The 20,641-nt window shown below is 40.1% G+C and overlaps 1 protein-coding gene and 2 long non-coding RNA genes across 3 annotated transcripts; 1 reads left to right on the top strand and 2 right to left on the bottom strand.

Annotated features, from left to right (window-relative positions):
- Positions 1-1,742: 1,742 nt before the first annotated feature.
- Positions 1,743-9,155, bottom strand: gpib (glucose-6-phosphate isomerase b). Its single transcript, XM_057025411.1, has 18 exons — positions 8,985-9,155; positions 8,655-8,745; positions 8,425-8,493; positions 8,106-8,225; positions 7,883-7,966; positions 7,658-7,804; positions 7,024-7,095; positions 6,892-6,936; positions 6,715-6,768; positions 6,183-6,243; positions 5,854-5,897; positions 5,618-5,770; positions 5,412-5,541; positions 5,063-5,139; positions 4,623-4,751; positions 4,325-4,400; positions 2,385-2,451; positions 1,743-2,164 (listed from the first exon to the last, which is right to left on the bottom strand). The coding sequence occupies exons 1-18, from the start codon at positions 9,101-9,103 to the stop codon at positions 2,041-2,043; spliced, it is 1,662 nt and encodes a 553-aa protein (XP_056881391.1). The 5' UTR covers positions 9,104-9,155; the 3' UTR covers positions 1,743-2,040.
- Positions 9,156-15,673: 6,518 nt separating this feature from the next.
- LOC130521807 (uncharacterized) lies at positions 15,674-16,985 on the top strand. Its single transcript, XR_008949460.1, has 2 exons — positions 15,674-16,100; positions 16,501-16,985. It is a non-coding gene; the product is annotated as an uncharacterized LOC130521807 (long non-coding RNA).
- LOC130521806 (uncharacterized) lies at positions 16,820-18,677 on the bottom strand. Its single transcript, XR_008949459.1, has 5 exons — positions 18,298-18,677; positions 17,853-17,898; positions 17,499-17,777; positions 17,241-17,408; positions 16,820-16,959 (listed from the first exon to the last, which is right to left on the bottom strand). It is a non-coding gene; the product is annotated as an uncharacterized LOC130521806 (long non-coding RNA).
- Between the last annotated feature and the right edge of the window lie 1,964 nt (positions 18,678-20,641).

Raw genomic sequence — 20,641 nt, 5'->3', positions numbered from 1 at the left:
TTTAATGTTTTTAAAAAGTTACTGAAACAATGAGAAAACTGAGGAACTAGGGGTCAGCTGGTGGCCTCTGAAGCCTCATGGGATTGCTGCTGTCTTCTTAAGCCACAGCATGACGAGCTCTGCCCATGTACTCAAGTTAATCTTTATATAGTCGTGGGAAAAATCAAGTTGGGCCAAACTATTTTATTTTGTCCGTCTCTGCTGATGTTAGTGACATCCTCAGATTGCAGTAAGGGACCTTGTGCAGACAGAAGTGGATGTGTTGTGAAAGTGCTGTGCATGCTAGCAGGGCCAGTCAAGGGTTTTTAAGGCTAATGTTTAGCCCAAGAGAATCTGTTCCCTAATGCTTCCTGTGGGGTGGGTAGTGAAATTAGCACATTAAAAACATTCCATTGAAGTTCAATTGCAAATAAAACTATCTGTAGAACTGAACCCCCACCCGTTGTTACATGTAGTGATACTGACCCTAGAACAGCTCCCAGCATTGTGGCTCCCAATGAATATAAATGGCACAATGTACGCAGAAGACATTTATCCAGGCTATTGCGCTGTTAATCAGTGAAGTGGAACCTCAGAACCTTGCACTATTTGTGACACCGCTGTGAACTTGGGACTGAATTTGGTGACGTCGCCAAGGCAACCACAGCACCGGGGCAGGTTGCAGCGCTGCTCGAGCCAGGAGGACAGCGCTTTAACAGGCCAGGAAAGAGAAAGAAAGAAAAAAAAGAATGACAGGCCAAGCCAATAAAGCATGAAGTGGAATGTGAGGGTATGTACCCTCCATTGTTCCACAAACATCTCAGGAACGTTCACAGAATCCTTTTTGTCCTTTCAATGTGCCCTTTCATCTTGCACTGATCAACTTCTCTCATTAGCTTGTTTATTTCAACCCACTGCAAGCAGCCATGATCAGTCCTTAGAGGATCCTTAAACATTAGAAATGAGCTATAAGTGTGAGAATCAATAAGAATTTCCTGCATCTTGTCAAACTCACTTTGCTCTGCATTGTGTTTCAGAGGTGTAGAAAGCACAAGTAAAATTGGAAATAAAGTATAGTTGCTTGGCAACAGCAATGAAAACCCAGTGGAGTCTGAGGGTCCTGATTTTTTTTATTTTTTCAAACTTTCTGTTTGTCCTTTCACACACACAGACACACAGACACACACACACAGACAGACAGACAGACAGACAGACACACACACACACACACACACACACACACGCACACACACACCTGACTTCTTGCAGCAGTGATCAATTTAACCACTAATTAAAACATCACCTGATGCATTGTGGGAAATGTCTTTATCAAGACTGATTTACAGTGCTTTTTGCATACAAAGTTGAAGCAAAGAATTTTCAATTTAGTTAAGAATTTTCAATTTTCAATTTTTACTTCATAGTGTTTCTTTTTCTATCTAAATGCATGATGCTTCGGAATATGGGGATTTCTGGGGAGGACGGTGCTGAGGAGCCAACCGTTCATCCTATCCTGAGAGTTTTCCGAGACTGCTGTGGCTTCAGCTCAAGAAACTGGCACACTCATGCCATCTAGTGGCACAAGGATGATGAAATACACTCTGTACAGGTCTCCATGCATCACGGGACATAAAGACAGACTGTTTACTCACACACTTAGAGGCACTGTAGAGTTTCCATTCATGAGCCTGTTTTTTGTCCCGTGAGTGAGCGCAAGGCAAAATTGATACTGAACACGTGAAGCAAATGGAACAACTCAAATGTTCATCTGTGTGCATTTTTATAAATGCATTTTATTTGATCAAAAATGTAAACTGCCAGTCTGTAGATGTCTTGTCAGAAATGCTTCTAATTACACTGGAGTGACACTGTTTTTTTCCATTTCACTATTACCAAAATGCAAATAGATTTTTCCTCTTGTGATGGTGAAAAAGCACCCATAAAATGCACAGTTGGTTTTTATACTGACAGTGTAAATGTTCATGCCTCAGCTGGACTGTATGGGAGTAACCCGTGATAAACAGTGATGGTCATAATGAGGAGGAGAAAAGAAATTTTGACTCAGGCAAAGTTCTTCTTGAGGAAGTTGATGAGCCCATTGGTGGATGAATCATGGGAGTGGACCTCTGTGGCATCCTTGAGCTCAGGCTCAATCTTCTTCGCCAGTTGTTTTCCCAGTTCGACTCTGTTAATATACACGAAGAAGCAGGAGGGTGAGTTCATGTGTCTTTTATTTATCAGAGATGACCATCTAAATTTTAGTAAATCAGAGTATTAGGAGTGTCTTAATGGCTGGCTGCTGCTTAGGGTTTAGGGTTAATTCACAGTTTAAATTGTGCCTAATTAGTGATTAGTGTTTTAATTAGCTGTGGACATGTATTCTCTATGTGTATCACATATCTCACCCCCACTGGTCAAAACTGTTGATCTCCCATAATAAACCCTGAATGAAGATCTTGTGCTCATACATCGCTGTAAAACAAAGACAGAAAACATCATCAGGGTACAAATATTCATAAGGATAGCCCATTTCTTCATTGACAACATTTGGTTTAAGGGGAAAAGAATTTTACTACAACCATTTTTCTAAATTCAAGAGCTGATACTATTAATACTTTAAATACATAGATTGGAATTATACACCTGCAATGACTCAGAAAAACAGATGAGAAACAAGAAATATTCAGATCAATTTCCAAATAGATAGGAATGAAATAGATTACAATGTTTTCATTAATTCCAGCATGTGACTTATGTGTGTATGTGCTTAATTTTAGGTAGAATGTGCAGCATAAAAGGTTTGCTTCCCTGTTTCTGTTGGTGAAAGTCCACATTTATGGTGACTACAGACTATTTATAATTTTGTCAAGTGTAAATGAAACAGGGAATCATTTAAAAACGGCAGGAAGATGTCACTGACCAAATAAATTAGGGTGAATTTGCCTCTATTAAGAATAAAAGGGTGGGTTAGGTTGGAAGTAAACATTGCCTGCAGTTCAATCTCTAACATGCAGCTATTTATCACACGTTACAGTAAATATTGCATAACATGGTCGACTGGCAGAGATTAAAGAGTAATAACAGACTGGTGAATGAGCAAGGTTCAGTGCACAGATTGGTGATGATGTTAAGCACAGAAGAGAGGAACAGCTGTATTTTTACTCAACTTTTATCATCCTTTTTAACCAACACTATTTCAAATGCTGTCCTTTTTGTTATTTCACCAGTTTGTCAATAAATGACATCAAGATTGTCATGATCCTGGTTTTGTTCTGAGTTCGGTATTGTGATTTTCTGTGTTTCCCCTAGGGAGCGTTGTTGATTCCATCCTTCCTGCTGGCTGTTTCCTCACCTGCAGCTGCGGTGTGATTGGGGTCCTCTTAAGCAGCTGACAGCAGCTGTCCAGCATCAGATTGTTTTGTCCTTGCCACTGATAACTTGAGTTACAGTTCTCTACAGTTCCTCCTTCCAAACCACCCAACCTCTCAATGGTTCCTGTGGAGTATCAAGACCTAGGATAGGCATTCAGCAGGGAGTGTGCGCTCTCGGTGCTTCCACATTATCCCCATGACTGCTGCATTGACCTCCTTCTTGGGACGCTGCATCCATCTGGCCAGTTGTACAACCTCTCCAGACCAGAACAGGAGATGATGGAAAGGTACGACACAGACTTACTGGCTAAGTAGCCAATCTTCTTCCCCATTGGAGTAGGGTTCTTCTTTGTTCAGGCTCCCTGTGGCTCTGCATAGACTATTGGGGTCTCAATGAGATTACCATTAAAAATAAGTACCCTCTTCCTCTACTGGATGTCACCTTCAGCCCTCTTCACAAGGCTCACTTCTTCACCAAGCTTGACCTGCAAAATGCCTACCGTTTTCCATTTGGAGTCCTCTTAAACAGCCAACAGCAGCTGTCCAGCATAAGGTCGTTTCGTCCTTGCCAGTGATAACTCAAGTGTTCCTTGTACTAACAATTATTGCCTTGACTAACACTTCCCTTTTGTCGTCTTTTCCGAGGTCAACACGATTTCCCCCCCCAATAATCACCTCACCTCCTGTTTGCATTGTACATCTTTTACAGCTGCTTGAATGAAGCACACGCACACCTTCCTTCACTGGTGGTTGTATTGATAAATTGTCTTTCATTGCAAACTGTACCAGTTGCATTCTTGCTTTCTGCCTTGTATTTTGAGAAAATAATTCTTTTTTTTGTCTTCTATTTGACTGTTTTGTTGGCATCAAATAATTTTTACCATATAATGAAAATAAAATGATCTGAATGGGTTGTTTTTTGTTTTTGTTTTTTTAAATACACATCACCTGTAAGTGAAACTGTGCACCCTCACCTGTAAGTGCTCCAAGTGTATAAGGGGACAGTTTCCTGAAGATGATTGAGTTGGTGGGCCTGTTTCCTTGGAACACCTAAGGGAAACCAAGAAGCTGTGATATTATGCTTTCCTATTCCATCATTGATGTTCTCAGGTATTGGTATCAATGTTTATTTGTGTCCACCTGGGGCACTGTCACATATACATACTATATTCAAAGGTCAAATCTAAAACATGTATTTATTCTATAACATACAAATTAACTTCTTTAACTGTGTACAGGCTCACAGAAAATTTATTGAGTGATTATGCTTACTTTATGTGGCAAGATTTTATCCAGAGCTTCTCCACTCAGCCCACCAGACTCCAGCTCCTTCCTGGCCTCCTCTGTGGTCTTACCCCTCATGAGAGCCTCGGTCTGGGCCAGAAAGTTTGCTACAAGGATCTACAATCACGTTCAACACATAAATCAGAGGCAGTGTAGCATGTGTATATATTGCAGAAAAATCAGCCAAGTGCCAGTTTGGTAAAACAATCATAGTTGTGCTCTATGCCATTAGGCCAACAATATAATTGTCTTAAATTTGTGTAACACACTTTCTATGATACTTCAATTAGTTCTATATCCAGGTGTGTGAGAATACACAAAATTAAGAGAGACAATTTTTTTTTTCATGATGACAAAAAGATGGCTCCATTAATGGCTCCATTAAATAGTCTTTAATGCGATCAAAACCTCTGTATTATTCTTTGTACCTTGTGGTGTAAGTTGTCCCTAATGGGATGTTGTGATTGAGCTGGAATCAAGAAGTCAGCGGGCACCATACGTGTTCCTGAGGAATCAAATCAAATCAAATCAATCTTTATTTATATAGCATCTAGGAAGAAATGGTGAGCAACCGGATCACGCTAGTTGGTGGGTAACATCAATTACCTGAAAACAGTAATTCTCAGGTGTCATCTCTTAAAATGATGACTTCTAGATCAGTTAGCTGTGTGTGCTAAATCGACCAATATAAAGTCTCTAATTATGAAAAGGTGAGATTGGGCAATTTTTTATATTGTGTTTATGCAGAAGCTGAATACTGAACTTTGCTTATTTTACCTTGATGGATGAGCTGGTAGAAGGCATGCTGTCCATTGGTTCCTGGTTCTCCCCACACAATTGGCCCAGTGTGGTAGTTTACACGCACTCCCTGACTTGTAATGTACTTTCCATTTGACTCCATGTCACCCTATAAACAAACAGTTTTTCCAGTTCATGTCAAGTGGTCTGAAGACCTAACTGAAGGACAAAAACCTGTGCCTGACCTGTTGGAAGTATGCAGCAAACCGGTGCATGTACTGATCATAGGGCAGAAGGGCGTGGTTCTCAGCATGGAAGAAGTTGATGTACCAGATCCCCAGCAGCGCTAGCAGTACGGGGGCATTCTTGTCCAGGGGAGCAGTGCGGAAGTGGTTGTCCTGGAGCAGAGAACCTAATTTACATTCATGCTTTCTGTATATTCACCTGTGCAGGACAAGTGATGAGACATTGAAGGACCTACCATCCAATGAGCTCCTGAAAGAAGCTTTTCAAAGTTGTCAAAACCTGATGATGACAGAAGATATGACAGTTGAAATTGTTCTTGGCAGCTATTCTAATAAATGTTTTTGTGCATCAACTAAATTCTGGAATGCACTTTTTCTGCTTTAATTCAGATGCCATACCGTTGCTAGGTCAGAATGAAATGTAAGCAGCACTGTGTGGTTGAACCGCAACCACACAGTGCTGCTTACATTGCAGTAAACTTACCGTATTATGAAATAAAGCAGCAGCGACAAGGCAGAGATGATGTATGAAACATATTTGTTACAGTGCCTCAAATGTACATACCAATATGCAGGGCAATGGCCATTCCAATGGCAGACCACAAGGAGAAACGGCCGCCAACCCACTGAAATAAAATAATAATCGTGATGTAACAGTACATTTATCCTTGAATCTAATACATTTAGGCTTTACATACAAATAATGGCATTAAAGACATATTCTGTACCTTAAGACAATAGTTTTTATCTTTAAATTAATCACTCAGTTCTGTTCACTCCCAATCATGACTCATATGGCATATACATTTGTAGTTTCATACAGTTGACATTATAACCATTATGCCTTAAATACCAGTGACTAAAAGCAACTTCCTGACCTTTGATGCAACATAGCCTTTACAGTAACCTCTGCAAGAGAGAAGGTCGCTACCATTAATAACCAAGTTCTCTCAGCAGCTGCTGACCAGAGCGTTTGTTCCACCTACTTCACAGGTCAAAAGTCTAACTTATTTTTAGCTCCTGCCTGCAGTAGTGATCTGTTGCTGGAGACAGGGCCCACCACATGCAGCCGGTTTTAAGCAATATAGAGCACTTACATCCCAAAACTCAAACATGTTCTCTGTGTCAATGCCGAAGTCCTTCACTTTAGGCTAAGGATGGAGAATATGAGGAGACACAGACAAATGAGGAGGTTAAAAACAAATATCTGGACTGAACTAAAACATTCAACCTGGAAATGAACTTAAACAAAAAAATAGTAAAAAGCATCTCACTCCATTTGTAGACAGGGCCACAAAGTGCTTGGCAACAGCAGCTGACTGTGGAAATGCAAACATGATCACTAAGGGAGATCAGATTGATTAAAGGGCAGATGCTGCTGCTGTTTGAGCAGAAAGGATGCTCACATCTTTGGCGTGTTGAAGGAACCATGCTTTGGCTGACTCAGCATTGGTGATGGTCTCTTGGGTTGTGAAAGTCTTTAAGAGAAACCAGAATAAGGCAGTGAGCCAGTATGAACACTAAATCATATGTAAATATCTAGGCTACTGAAAATTGTTTAATTACATGGTAACAAGAATATTCTGAATAGATATAAACTATAAAATAATAGTTGTTCCTGCATAGCTTAGCTCCTAACAATGATATAAGGTGTCGGCATCAGATGGTGTATTTGTCTTTAAAGAGCCTTGATGAAGAGTGGTGCCACATTCACCCAAAGAAAATGAATCCATCCATCCATCCATCCATCCATCCATCCATCCATCCATCCATCCATCCATCCATCCATCCATCCATCCATCCATCCATCCATCCATCCATCCATCCATCATTATCTCATACACAATAGGCTAAATTTATACTCTATCAACATAATGTGCATGTTTTGGGAGTGCAGAAAAAACAGAGGATCGAGAGAAACCCCACAATGGAAAAGTTTCACAAAATTTTAAGCATGAAAAACCCAAAAACTCAATTACATTGTAACACAATTTAACTTCAAACTAACTTATAGATGTATTAACTTAGGTACCAACTCACCTTGGATGCAATGATGAAGAGGGTAGTCTCTGCATTTAGCTGTTCCAGGGTCTTGGCGATATGAGTTCCATCAATATTTGACACGAACCACACACAGGGTCCGCCCTTTGAGTATGGTTTCAGGGCCTCAGTCACCATCAGGGGACCCTTTGATTCAAATCAAATGAGGGAGAGATTCTGATAAGAAGCATAATTCAAACATGGCTTTCACTAACTCAAACTCACAAGGTCAGATCCACCGATGCCAACATTGACAACATCTGTGATGGCCTTTCCTGTGTAGCCTTTCCACTCTCCACTGCGAACTTTCTGTAACAAGGACAGTCATACTAAGTCTTCCTCTGATAACTGAGCTAGTAGTATCAAACCCCCATAAGCAGAAGTGCTGAACCATGAAATACATAAACATCAATACAATATAGTTGTGTGCTTTGCTGATTGGGCTCACATGACTGAAGACTTTCATCTTTTCAAGAACATTGTTGACACCTGGCATCACATCCTTGCCATCCACAATAATGGGCTTGTTGGAGCGGTTCCTCAGAGCCACATGGAGCACAGCTCTGCCCTTAATGCCCAGAGAAAACCCAGTCAAGACTTGCATCAGTCGTAATGATTATTCAGGTCTTTGCTGTATTTACTGGTGCAGTTATATCAAAGCTTAGTTTTGACCGTGACTGTGACATGTGTAAATGCTCTGGGCCTTTCAAACAAAAGGTCAAGAGGTAAACACGGAGAAAGGCTGAAATCTGTTTCACAATAAGCACCTCGGTGAAGTTGATCTTTTCTCCTGTGAACATCTTCTCCCTGGCAGCTTCAATACCTCTAGACTTAGCCTAAAGAAAGCAGGAAATAAGATATTATGGCAGCAGCAAATTATAAAGGATGTCAGTAATGAAATGTGAACTTTAGGAGTCCAGACTTGAGGTTCTGTTTACAGCATGCAGCAAAAGAAACACATGATTCCTGCTTTATTGCCACTATTATATACATTTACCAGATCAACAAGCATCTTCATGACATCATCAGTGATCAGATTTTTGGAGTAATCAAGAAGAATATCTCCATCATCAGTTTTCAGGGTCAGGCTTCCAGAACACAGGAACACAGGACAGACAGACAGACAGGCAGGCAGGCAGGCAGGCAGGCAGGCAGGCAGACAGACAGACAGACAGACAGACAGACAGACAGACAGACAGATAGACAGATAGATAGACAGACAGACACAAAGAGAGAGCCATACAGCCTTTTAGAATGTGTTATCAAATGAGGCATGTTTGCATTTGTACCTAAATAAGCCTTAAGTTGATTTGGTAAGAAACTATACCTGAGCTTGTTGAATCTCTCCTTATCTGCCTCAAACATGTGTCTCAGGTTGATGTTGAGGGCGTGGGCTGTGTACCAGTCCTGCAGCTTTTGGAAGTTGGGATCGCGTGTGAGTCCCATAATGTCCAGATAGGGCTTGCTGTGCTCGGTGTGACCTACTAGACTGGATGAGTGGGACTGACTGGATCAGGGGGATTGCTTTTTGAAGGACATTCAGACCAGAGCCACAATGGCCCCTCCTACTAGAGACACGCAATCTTTATGTCACTCCCCCTCATAGCAGTGTAGGGGAGTGCTATGCTTGACTTTCTTTTCAAGCACAAGTTTTAAGGATAGCCATACCATATGTATGCAGGTACCACTGTCCATGTCTGATAAAGATAAACCAATTCCCTAGTCATCCAGTAATTTCAAAAACTGTGTGAATACATGCGTGACTATATGCAGACATGCAATGAATGGATCTCTTGAATGGATGACTTTTCAGTGTGAGATGCCTCTCTGAAATTCTGCAGTATTTTTCTGGAGGATTTATTAAAGCCAGGCTGAGTTGAGGTGAAATTAAGGTTCTTGATGTGCAGTCTCAGCAAACATTGGGCCCGATTCACCAATATGTTCTTACGAATCTTCTTAGATTCTTTCTTAAGTTGTCCTTAAGAAGTTTTTTAAGAAAACCCTACGTCGGATTCATCAACGCGTTCGTAAGCCCCAGAATTGTTCGCAGCTGTGTTCTTAGATTGATGAATGCCATCTGTTCGTAAGTTGAAAGCGCGTGCCAGGTGAGTCTAATTAACATACGATTAGCATAAGTCATCGCCCACTAATGCCCATAAAAGGAACTGCAGCAGGACCCTGTAGACGGAGCAAAAAGCAGCAAAATGCCCAAAGCGAAATGCCCAAAGCTTGCCTCTCCACGCCTGATTTCTGACGCCGTGTTGAACAATCAAGAAAGGATGGCTAACATGCTTGATAAAATTGCCTCAACCCTGATGACTATAGCCAACACGCTTAAAGAAATCAACGAGAATGTAAAAAAAGAAGAATGTAAAAAAAAAAAAAACGTGTAAAAGCTGTGCTCGGATTGTGACAATAATGCATTTTATTCACAAACGGGCAATTAATCGCGCTCGAACGTGAACCGCGTGCCTGCAGTCTGGCCCCATCATTGCGTCAGGACGCACATCCTCACGAGGTTATGGCTCTGTGTCCAAACACATCCAGCGCCCCTTTAACATGCCGATGGTGCGTTCAATGGTGGAGCGACTGCGCGCATGCATCTGATTGAATAAAACTCCTGTGGAGTCTGAGGGTTGGTCAGTGGTGTCAACAACCAGGGCATATCCTCGATCCCCTAATAAAATAAATCAAGATAAAATCAAATAAAAAGACAGTTTTGGCATGGTTTCCAATTTGGTTGATTAATGTTAAGTCATTGGCACATTTACGTAATTTTAAAATTCTCCGTAAATCACCAAAAATAGGAAATAAACAAATAAATAAATAAATATGACAGAATTATCATTGTAATATTGAATTTTATTGAACTGCACAAGAGAAGAAAACACAACCATGCCAACATGTCGGCACTGAAATGTGCGCAAGAGTACTCCTGAGTGTTCGTAGGATTTGTTCTTACCTATGAATAAATCCAGGATAAGAAGAAATTGGTGAATGCCACAATCTTCGTCAACTGTTCATAAGTGGGACTTAAGAACAAATTTGTTCGTAAGAACGCTTCGTGAATCTGGCCCAGAAACGCTTAACAAAACAGGGTCTCTTTCGTAATGAAAGAAAATAACTCTATGACCCTGGAACCAGAATGTAGAATCTCTGGTCCAGTTATGGTACCTGAAACTTTCTCTGCACTGAAATCAATCCAAAATGGAGAAATATTTCATGAATTCTGAATTCAATAAGAGGAATATGCATAATCAGAAACAAATCAAGCAAAAGTCCAAATGAACCATTCCCTGAGCATAGTAAATACCTTGACCTCTTCCATTTCATCACCCTATTAAAACAATCTTCCAAGTCATTTTTTCAAGTTTTTGGGATTTTTTTTTTTTTTTGTCAAAATTATTTTAATAGGCTGACGATTTGTTGGTTTGTTTCCTCAGGTACATGCCTTGACCACTAGAATTCTCTAAACTCATCCATCATGGCTGATGCAAAAACCTGAGCAAGAGAAGTGAAGCTTACCCTGAGCTCACTGAAGTCAGTGCAATCAGGATTTTACTTTTTGTGTAACTTTTTGCTCTGATTTTACACAATTATCATTAAAAAATGGTTATTGTGGAGGGTGTAAGGCAGATGTGCTTCAAACATCATTATATTCTTATATGTCTCAGTCCATTATTTACATGGATTTCAACACACTCTGCACTCATGCTATAGCATCATTACTGTGTTGTGCTTGTTTCATAATGAGAGAAACCTTCAGGCATAATAACTCTTCTCCCAAAGCAGCATGCTAGCTGTAGCCTACACCCACTTCTTCAGAATCAGATGTTTCACCCCAAGAGGACACCCAGCTAACACTGCTCAAACATATTGATCGTGTGAGCTACTCATGTATTATTCAGCACATCATGACAACCAGCAGCAAACTATGTGCTCTGCTGCAGCTACTTGAATCAGCGGTGCCCAATCCATCCCCCGGGTTTTCTTTCCTTCCAGGCAGTAAATGCTTCCTCAGAGGGTCTTAGGATTCAAAGTGAAAGCGATGTCTACCAGTTAGGACAGAAAACCTGGCCCTCGAGAACTGGATTTGGACATCCCTGCCATAAATGTTAGCCTATGCATTAGTTACTATGACTGACAATGTTGGACTGATGTCTTATATTCAATCAAAACATATTATTAACAAAAACATGCTAATTGTTCATTCACAGCACCTAATATACTACATTGCCATTTTTTCCCTCTCTGCAGGTGAGGGCTTGTTCTATTACGCTGCTGCACATGTCAAGCATAATTTCAGCTTTCTCGTCATTTTCTAACACAATATTGTTTTTTATCTCAATAGTTCATAATTATGACTGTCTATCTCATGATTTTGACTTTCTGTCTCTCAGTTATAACTGCACTTAAAAGCTTGATCAGAGGACCCTTCAACAGAGTAGGGGAGGGTGGGCATGACTACTATTTTAAAATTCTATATTTTGTGATGTTTTTCATTACACAATGCTTCTGAATAATTGTGTTCTTTGTGCTGTTCTACATCGGTGTATAACTTGCAAAGACTTTGTAAAAATCTAAGAAAAGTATGAATACTTTAATATATCTAGGTATGTCCTTCATAAACCCATATTGAGAAGTAGAAATAAGTTCCTCCAGTGTTTTAGTGTTTTGGCATAGAGTTAAGAAAACAGTTCATTTTCCAAATTCAATGAGGTAGGGCTTCAATTATCTAAATATAAAGAATCTTGAGGTAGTTCTCCACTATCTACACATTCCCAAAAGCCTGCCAGAGTCATATCTTTAATAACCTCCTTGAAGATTCTGTAAAATGTAAATGGGAGCACATCAGGATAAGGTATTTGATAACTGCTTCAGGTTCTTGGATGATCAAATAGTTCAAGGCTTCCCTGAGAATTTTAGGAATAAATATGGCAACTGTCAAAGACCGTTTCATAGAAACATAGATGGATTTCTCATCAGTAGTAAGTAAATTATTCACATATAATGAACTCTTACTTTCCCCTTGTTTTTTCCCAAACTGAAAAGGTATGAGCTTTGTCACCAAATTTTTCTTTTTACATTATAAAGCATAACCAATCCCTCTTGTAGAATACAATTTTGTGGCATGTTTAAATGATCATTTATTACATTTAAGATATTGGGGATTACATTTTTCATTTTTGCATATTGTTAGCTAAATTTGATGGGGAACTTTCTACATTGAAATTGAAACAGTTTTCATTTGGAGATAAAGGAGATATGTCTAGATTTAAAATTATTTATGATTTCCTTACTAACTGGGCAGGGTGCTGAAGAAAGGCGGTGTGAAGTTTCCAGTATCCGGGGATTTTTTTCTTATTAGAATTTGTATTGGATATCATAAGTCGTCGCCTCCAGCATGGTCTTTTGGAGGAGGAGTGATATCACTTGAGCTTAAGGAGGATGTCAGACAATCAAATATATATTCACAAGAAAAGTGTGATTAAATAATGAGCCCTTGGAGCCACAATTGTCACTTTATTTCCTCAGAATTGGTGTTTCTTGTAAGAAATATACATCCATTTTACTGCTTTACAAAAATAAGGCCTTTTTATTGATTACATCTCTTATCCCTGTGCACTACGAGAGTAACAAACAGTAAAATGTGACATAAAAAGTAAGGCTACCTTACTGGCAGAAAGTAAAAAAGTTCTTCTCACCTTTGGGAATTTGGGAGCGCAAGCAAAACCCTGAAATAAGAAACACCTCTGTCAAAATTGCTGCAATCTTTTAGAAATGATCGTCAACAAATGCAATAAAATGTATTTTAATGGGCAGTATTAATGAGTCAAAATCATTAGGGGTCAGAGTAGAAAAAAATGAAGAAAAAATATAAATAAAAAATATACCTCGGTTTTCTGAAACAGTCCAACCCATGTTCTCCAAAAATACAGAATTAAACTCATTCATTTGTCATACGAGTAAGGACTATGTACTGTATAAAAGTATTTGGCGCCCCCTGTTGACAAGAAATAAATCGTGTTATCTATGGCAAGCAGTTCCAGATAGGCTTAGATCTGAAATTCGCTCAGAGTCCAGATTTAGAAAGGAAGTTTGCTTTTCAAATGGATCCAAGGAATTCTCTCTGAAAATAAAAATTTAAGCTCTCAAAGCCACTAAAAGTTGAATATCATCTCAATTATATTTGCAGAAGAAAAACTAACTTTGTTCAGAACAAATGTTTGGAGCACAGCACTGCCAAATTCTTCTGTTGTATCTGGATGACATAATTGTCTTTTTTTCCTCTGTAGAGGTGCACTTAATCTAAATGGATGCTGTGATGGGCCAGGAGTGGTACAAAACTGGAGAAATGTAGGATCTTCCAGTGCAATACCTGGGTCACCTCATCTCTCAAGAAGAACTATGAGAGGAGCTCATCCAAATTAGGGTCTCACTTTGTAAACGCATTGACCGTGACATTTGCTAATTTCTCCCTGCCCTTTATTTTAGAAGTTAATGCCAGCCAGGTTGGGAGCTGTTCTATCACAGGAGCAATAGGGAATGGTGAGTCCTGTTGCCTACTTGAGCTTCAGTTTGAACCTAGCCTAGGAGAACTATAACTCCATGTAACTGGAGTTCTTTGCCATGAAATGGGCAATAGTGGAGAGGTTCAAGGGGATCACTAATGCATTGTGTGGACTGATAATAACCTCCTGAGACATCTGGAGTCAGTTAAACTGGGTGCTATGGTTGTTGGTTATCTGGGCTCGTAGCGTTTGACTACAGTGTTCTGTACCTGGCTGGGCTGGAACAACAAAAATGCTCATGCCCTCTTCAAGCAGCCCACAACTAGGGGCCAGTTACTTGAACAGTTGCTGCCTGACACCGCTGTTCCACCAGTTATCCATGGGGTAGCTGGAGAGCATCAGCAAATGGTTGTGCAGACAGCTGTCATTGCTCTCCTTTTATGGCCTCCTGTTAATCTCCAAGAGGCAAATCAGCAGTCTCCAAATCAGAAAGTACAGCTCGAGAAGGCACATTAGGGACCTTGGTAGGAGGACGGCCACAACAGGGGACCTGAAGGACTAACACAACCTCGCCACCAAACGCACCACCTATCCAAGCTGACGCACTCCCTATGCCCACACATAAATCAAATCAATCTTTATTTATATAGCGTCTTTTAGACTCAAAATTGTTTCAAGGCGCTTTCCGGAATCCCAGGGCCTAAGCCCCAACAAGCAACAGTGGCAAGGAAAAACTCCCCTTTAACAGGAAGAAACCTTGAGCAGGACCAGGCTCAAGGTTTAAAACTAGAGGAGAGGAGAGGAGAGGAGAGGAGAGGAGAGGAGAGGAGAGGAGAGGAGAGGCACAGAGCACAGAAACACATACAAAAATACACTATTTATGCAAGCCGCCGGCCGAGTGGGTCAGCGAGGCCGGAGGTCATCACACAGCTCTGAAGGCGGCGATACCTGTAAATGAATACAGAATGAGGGGGTGAGAAGCAGAAAAACTACACAAGAATCAGCATAACTAGTCTACTTGATGTGGAGAGGAGAGGAGAGGAGAGGAGGAGAGGAGAGGAGAGAGAGAGAGGAGAGGAGAGGAGAGGAGAGGAGAGGAGGAGAGGAGAGGAGAGGAAACCATGACCCAGTGGGGTGACAGAGGCCTGTCAGGTGATCATGTTTCTGGACCCTGGCAGCCTTGGCCTATAACAGCACAGCTAAGATGTTAACCTAATGATTAGACAACCCCCTAAGTATGATAATTTGTCTGTCTATGATAGTAACTGGAACTCCTGAATTAGTAACAATAAGCTTTTTCAAAGAGGTAGGTTTTAAGTCTGATCTTAAAAGTATACACTGTTAGAAAAAGACCGTCGTTTTTACAGGAAAACGCTGGCAGCTGGGGTTACCAGAGAATTCCTGTTAAAAAACCAACAGGACAGTAGATAAATTTACAAAGAAAATATGTAAATGGTTTTACAGTGAATGCCAAGGCTGAACTGTTAATTTAATTCAAAAAAATCTATCAATTTCATGGATCATTGTTGTATATAAATAGATCATTTCCTGTACTTTTTACATGTAACTACTTATTATGCGTCAATAAATTGTAAAATTAACGTGGAACTACCAGGCAAAAAACGATTTAAACTGGTAGAACAACAGTAAAACTTTGCATGTTAAATGGAGCTGTTCTGTATATTATACATACAAGCTACTCATTATATGCAGTAGTTGTATGTTTTAATAATCAGTTTAAAATGATTAGAACTACACCAAAAAAATGCAAACATACATCATGATAAAAGACAAGAGAATATCACTTTTAGGAAATTTATTGAACAGCCATTGTGATTAGTTGCAAACAATTAGATTCATTTTTTCAACATATAGAGCATGCAAAGACGTTGGGGTCCAGGGTTGTGTTGCTGGTTTCTTCCTGCAGTGGCGTGGAGGAGCCGCTCATCAGCCACGGCTGGCACCGCAGGCAGACCCACCTGCGGGCTCTCTTCAATCTACCGTGCTATTTAAGGACAGAACTCCTGTGTGTTGTGGCTTTGATGCTTTGTTCTGCCTGTTTCCCTTGCGTCTTCCCTGCTTGTTCGAGGTCTCCATGTCGTCTGCTGGACCTGCGAACGTTCACCAAGGACACAAAGGCAGTCCTCCTGGACTGCAGGAATCTCAGGAGTCCGATTCTGCACATTCACAGGTCCAGCAGACGACATGGAGACCTCGAACAAGCAGGGAAGATAGCATGGTAAATAGCACGGTAGATTGAAGAGAGCCCGCAGGTGCATCTGCCTGCGGCGCCAGCCGTGGCTGATGAGTGGCTCCTCCAAGCAACTGCAGAAGAAGAAACCAGCAACACAACCCTGGACCCCAACACAAAGAACTTTCAAGCATTGGCTCTTTTTAACTGCTGAACAGACAGAGTTACAGGTCATACTTTATCTGTGTTATTTTTTGCTAAAACATATTCTATTTGAGTAATTGAAGATAGACAAGATTTTTACAATACTGTGGAACATTGTTGGATAACAAGGACAACAAGCAGGTGGCAGAACCTCTTCATAGAAAGTTACAAAATGGACCTTTAAAACAAAACTTGCATGTTGTACATTTAACAAAGTGAAAATTAACAGCACCTCTTCTCTAGGAGTCAACAGAATCCTTGTTTAGCCTTCACGCCACTCATGATCAGCGAGATCCTGTATCAGGGTCAGAACTCGAGGGTTCACGTTGAGACGACGCTTTGAGTTTTTATTCTCTACTTTGGTTCCTTTTTCTGGGTTTATCAAGAAAAAACACCTGTAGAATAAAAGCATATAAAAACATATTAAGCTTTAATGAGTTAAAAGAAGACTACAGGAATGAATGAATACACACATTCATATATAAACAAACAGTCTGAGTCTGGGTCCGAGCCAAGACTCAAAGTCATATCAAAACCAATGCTGCACCCAGAGCCAAGGCCGAGAATCAGACCCACACCAAGACCAGGTGTGATTACGGCTCTTAGTCTGGGTCTGACTCTTGGCCTTGGCTCTGGGTGCAGTCCGGACTCCAGGTCCCAGGAAATGTTTACTCACCTTTGAAGAAACTCCAGTGTAGAAGCCAGCTCAGATGGATAATGGATGTTGAAACAGTAGTAGCTCCCAAACATTAGCCACAATGCAGAAATGAAGGAAGAGATGTTGTGTTGACAAGGTTCCGATCCAGACTCAGCATGTACCTTGTTGAGGAATAGCAGGACTGGCCTAGAATTTAACAGGTATATTAATAAGTGTGTGGTGGTCATAGCTCAGTCACTCACATAACAAATTCAGACACATATGCAAGAGACTTACCACAGACAATAATAGTGGGTGTCAGAGGCACCTGCCCTAGCTCAACCTCTTCTGCCAGACATGTATCATCTACATGGAAGAACATGGACTCCTCCTTCTCATCAAAGTAGCTGAGCGGAAGCAGCAGCATCTCCTTCACGTCTTCTGAGCAGCCACTCTGCTGTCCCCGCATCCTCTGAAGCCTTGCATAAGTCTGATGGAATCTCTGCTCTTGTGGACACAAACTGTGGTCAAGTAGTTGAGAAGCCTTTTCCCCTTCAAATCCATTCTTTATGATTCCTACACATGTGAGAAGTAAATGTGGATTTTTTTGTAAAAACGTGCTTACAACCACTTACTGGACATGACACAGACCTGCCTTCGCCAATATGATCCTTTAAGTGTGACACCAGCTCTTTCACTGTTTGAAAATGGCGGACACACAAAGAAACCGCACATTTTAAATTCACAACAACAGAGAAACAGCTTGTGGCTCAAGTATATTGTGTACACGGTAAAAATGGCCCTTGAAAGCCGAGTAAGTAGTAAAGGTTTTATTACAGTTGGCGCAAACACATTCGAAAAGACAGCGTGGCTCATTCCTATGCACTCTGCAATGTTGCACATAGCATCTTAACGTAACCAATTTCTTTTTACAAAAGACACAGGTGATCATTTTTAAAATTTCAAGTGTTTGTCTGTCTCTTTCTGCTTAATAATTACAAACTGATGTACTGAAATATGGAGAATTGCTAACTTGAGCCATTTGCTATTAGCACACATTTTTGCTAGGTCTCCCGCAGAAAGTAAGAAAACTTACCGTGCAAACTTTAGACTTTCCAATTGCGCAGTCACTCCAGACCCTGCAAAATCTTGTATGTGTAGTGTGTCGATTTTTTGTAAAATCTTTTGAAATGAAAAATTTCTGCGATTTCTGCTCTGTTCCGACCCGTTCGCGAGTGGTGTCCGTTGTGTCCGTCAACGAGGAGTTCGCGCCTTTCCATCATTATCCAATCACAGACGAGCTTAACCCGCGCAATTTTAAACTCAAAAAAATAAGTCTCGGAAGGAGGCGGCTTTATTGCACAGGTATGAGGCGCTGTTAGGTTGATTAGCCAGTGATGACGATGCACTGCCCATTATGAGTATTATGAATATTCTACCAGTACTGGCTTTCTATTTGAATTATTATATAAATAAATACAATAATATTAATAATTATCATTGTATTATTAATAATAATAACAACAATAATAATAATGGGCTGTAATGCATTAAAATTTAAAGACAAAAAATATATAAAGCAAGGGTTAAGATTGAACAGTACAATAGGCTACTAAAAACAATGTCATTATACGTTTATATTTTTAAAAAATATAAATAGATAGGCAGTAAACGGTTTCACGTTACAATGAAATTTTGTGTGAAATCACATTTGGTTGACCTCAATTAACATAATTTCATTAATGTTAAAAGGAATAATTTTGATAAAAGAACAAACTTGTGAAGGGAATAACATATAGTTTTTGTATTTTTTTGAAAAAAAAGACTAAAACGATAGTTTTTGCAATATTTGCACGTCAATTTATCAAAGTTGCTTTGTTATGAGTATTGCAGTAGTTCCCGGTTTCTTTTACCAATATTTGTAATTTTAACAAAAAATTCCATTTAAATCACATATTGTTGTAGTAAATCTAACAAAAAATTCTGTTTAATAGTTTACAAAATTTCACAGTGATTTAAACAAAAAATATATGTATTGGGTTTACAAGATTTTTTTGTAGGGATTTACAATGTTTTTATGTACATTTCACGGTCTTTTTTTTAGAGTGTAGATAAATGCTAAATGCTTGGCCCCCCATTCGAGTCTCCTAGAGACTCTGGGAACCACAAGTAGACCAGCATTCTGAGAGCGGAGCGGTCTATTTGGCTGGTAAGGTATCACTAGCTCCTCCAGGTAGGATTGAGCGAGGCCTCTGAGGGCCTTGTAGGTCAAAAGAAGGGTTTTAAAAATTATTCTAAATTTAACGGGCAGCCAATGAAGAGACGCCAGTACAGGAGTTATGTGATCTCATACCAGGCACAAAACTTTCTTGCCCATCTTTAATGCCCTAATCGTAAGGAGGTGGAGAGGCAACAGCAAAACTAGCTTTTGTGGGATCCATAAGCATGAATGACTCTGGAAAACAATGGTGAATGGGAATGAGAATGAGAGCAGCTTTGGTTTAAAGTGCATGCAAAACAGGAAAAGATAGAGGACCAGAAGTCTCTGGCAAAAATTACCCAGGGACACAGAGAGGCTGCCCAAAAATCAGCTTGGCAGGTGAAGCCTCCAGGTTCTCTGTAGGGGCTGAACACAGTCCATCCATGCATCATCCAGGGCAAATGATCTACCCAGTTACCATTCTGAGAAGGTAGGCCACAATGTATAGGCCGATGATTTGCGGTGGTGTGGTGAATCTGCATGCCCAGGGACCTGTCAGCACTGTCCAAACCTTTGAAATGAACTAGGAACCTCTGTCAGAGGCGATGTTAATCGGGGAGTGCATGCAAAATACATGACTCAAAAAGTAATTCTCCTTAGAGCCTCTTTTTTTAACCCTGTTTTAACTAAACTCAAAGAAATACATTCACATGTCCCCCCTTTTACCCTATGTAAATTATCTAAATTAAAACTATATTTGCTCTCTCTTCTGCTGCACATATTCCATCTGCATTTTTGGCATTTTTATGAAATGTCCCGTTTAATCTAGTATGTCCATTCCTCATCTGTTTCAATACTGTCTCTTCCCTCCAATTCCGTTCAAGCCTCCTTCCCTCACCTAACCTGCCTTTGTAATGCATATAAATGTCTGCCTGTCTCTTGTAACCCCCAATATTATTGCCATAATTGTTTTTTAGATTTCCTGGAGTTCATTGTCTTTAGTAATGCTTAACTGGACTTGTTGAACTTAATGGGAGTATCTGCCACTTTGGATCTTAGTGACTGCTTTGCTAAAATATCCACATCTTCATTATCTTCAATTCGCACGTGAGCAGGAACCCAAACTAAACATACTTTGGGCCCTCTTTTCAGGGTTTTATATAATAAAATAAAATAATTCTATATAATATGTGAGGTACTTATCTAAATCTAAATTTCATTGTTTGTATATGTGTTTTGA

This window comes from Takifugu flavidus, chromosome 2 (assembly GCF_003711565.1).
Source record: "Takifugu flavidus isolate HTHZ2018 chromosome 2, ASM371156v2, whole genome shotgun sequence".
Taxonomy (NCBI): Eukaryota; Metazoa; Chordata; class Actinopteri; order Tetraodontiformes; family Tetraodontidae; genus Takifugu; species Takifugu flavidus.
Note: the sequence above shows the minus strand (reverse complement) of the source record. Positions and strands in the feature narration are given on the sequence as shown.

Excerpts from the sequence above, each read along its gene's own strand:
- gpib (XM_057025411.1), bottom strand. The coding sequence starts at position 9,103 with ATGGGACTCACACGCGATCCCAACTTCCAAAAGCTGCAGGACTGGTAC. Across the intron at positions 7,805-7,882 it reads GCATCGGTGGATCTGACCTT|GGTCCCCTGATGGTGACTGA; the intron begins GTGAGTTTGAGT and ends TTTGAATCAAAG. Across the intron at positions 7,096-7,657 it reads TCTTCATCATTGCATCCAAG|ACTTTCACAACCCAAGAGAC; the intron begins GTGAGTTGGTAC and ends TTTCTCTTAAAG.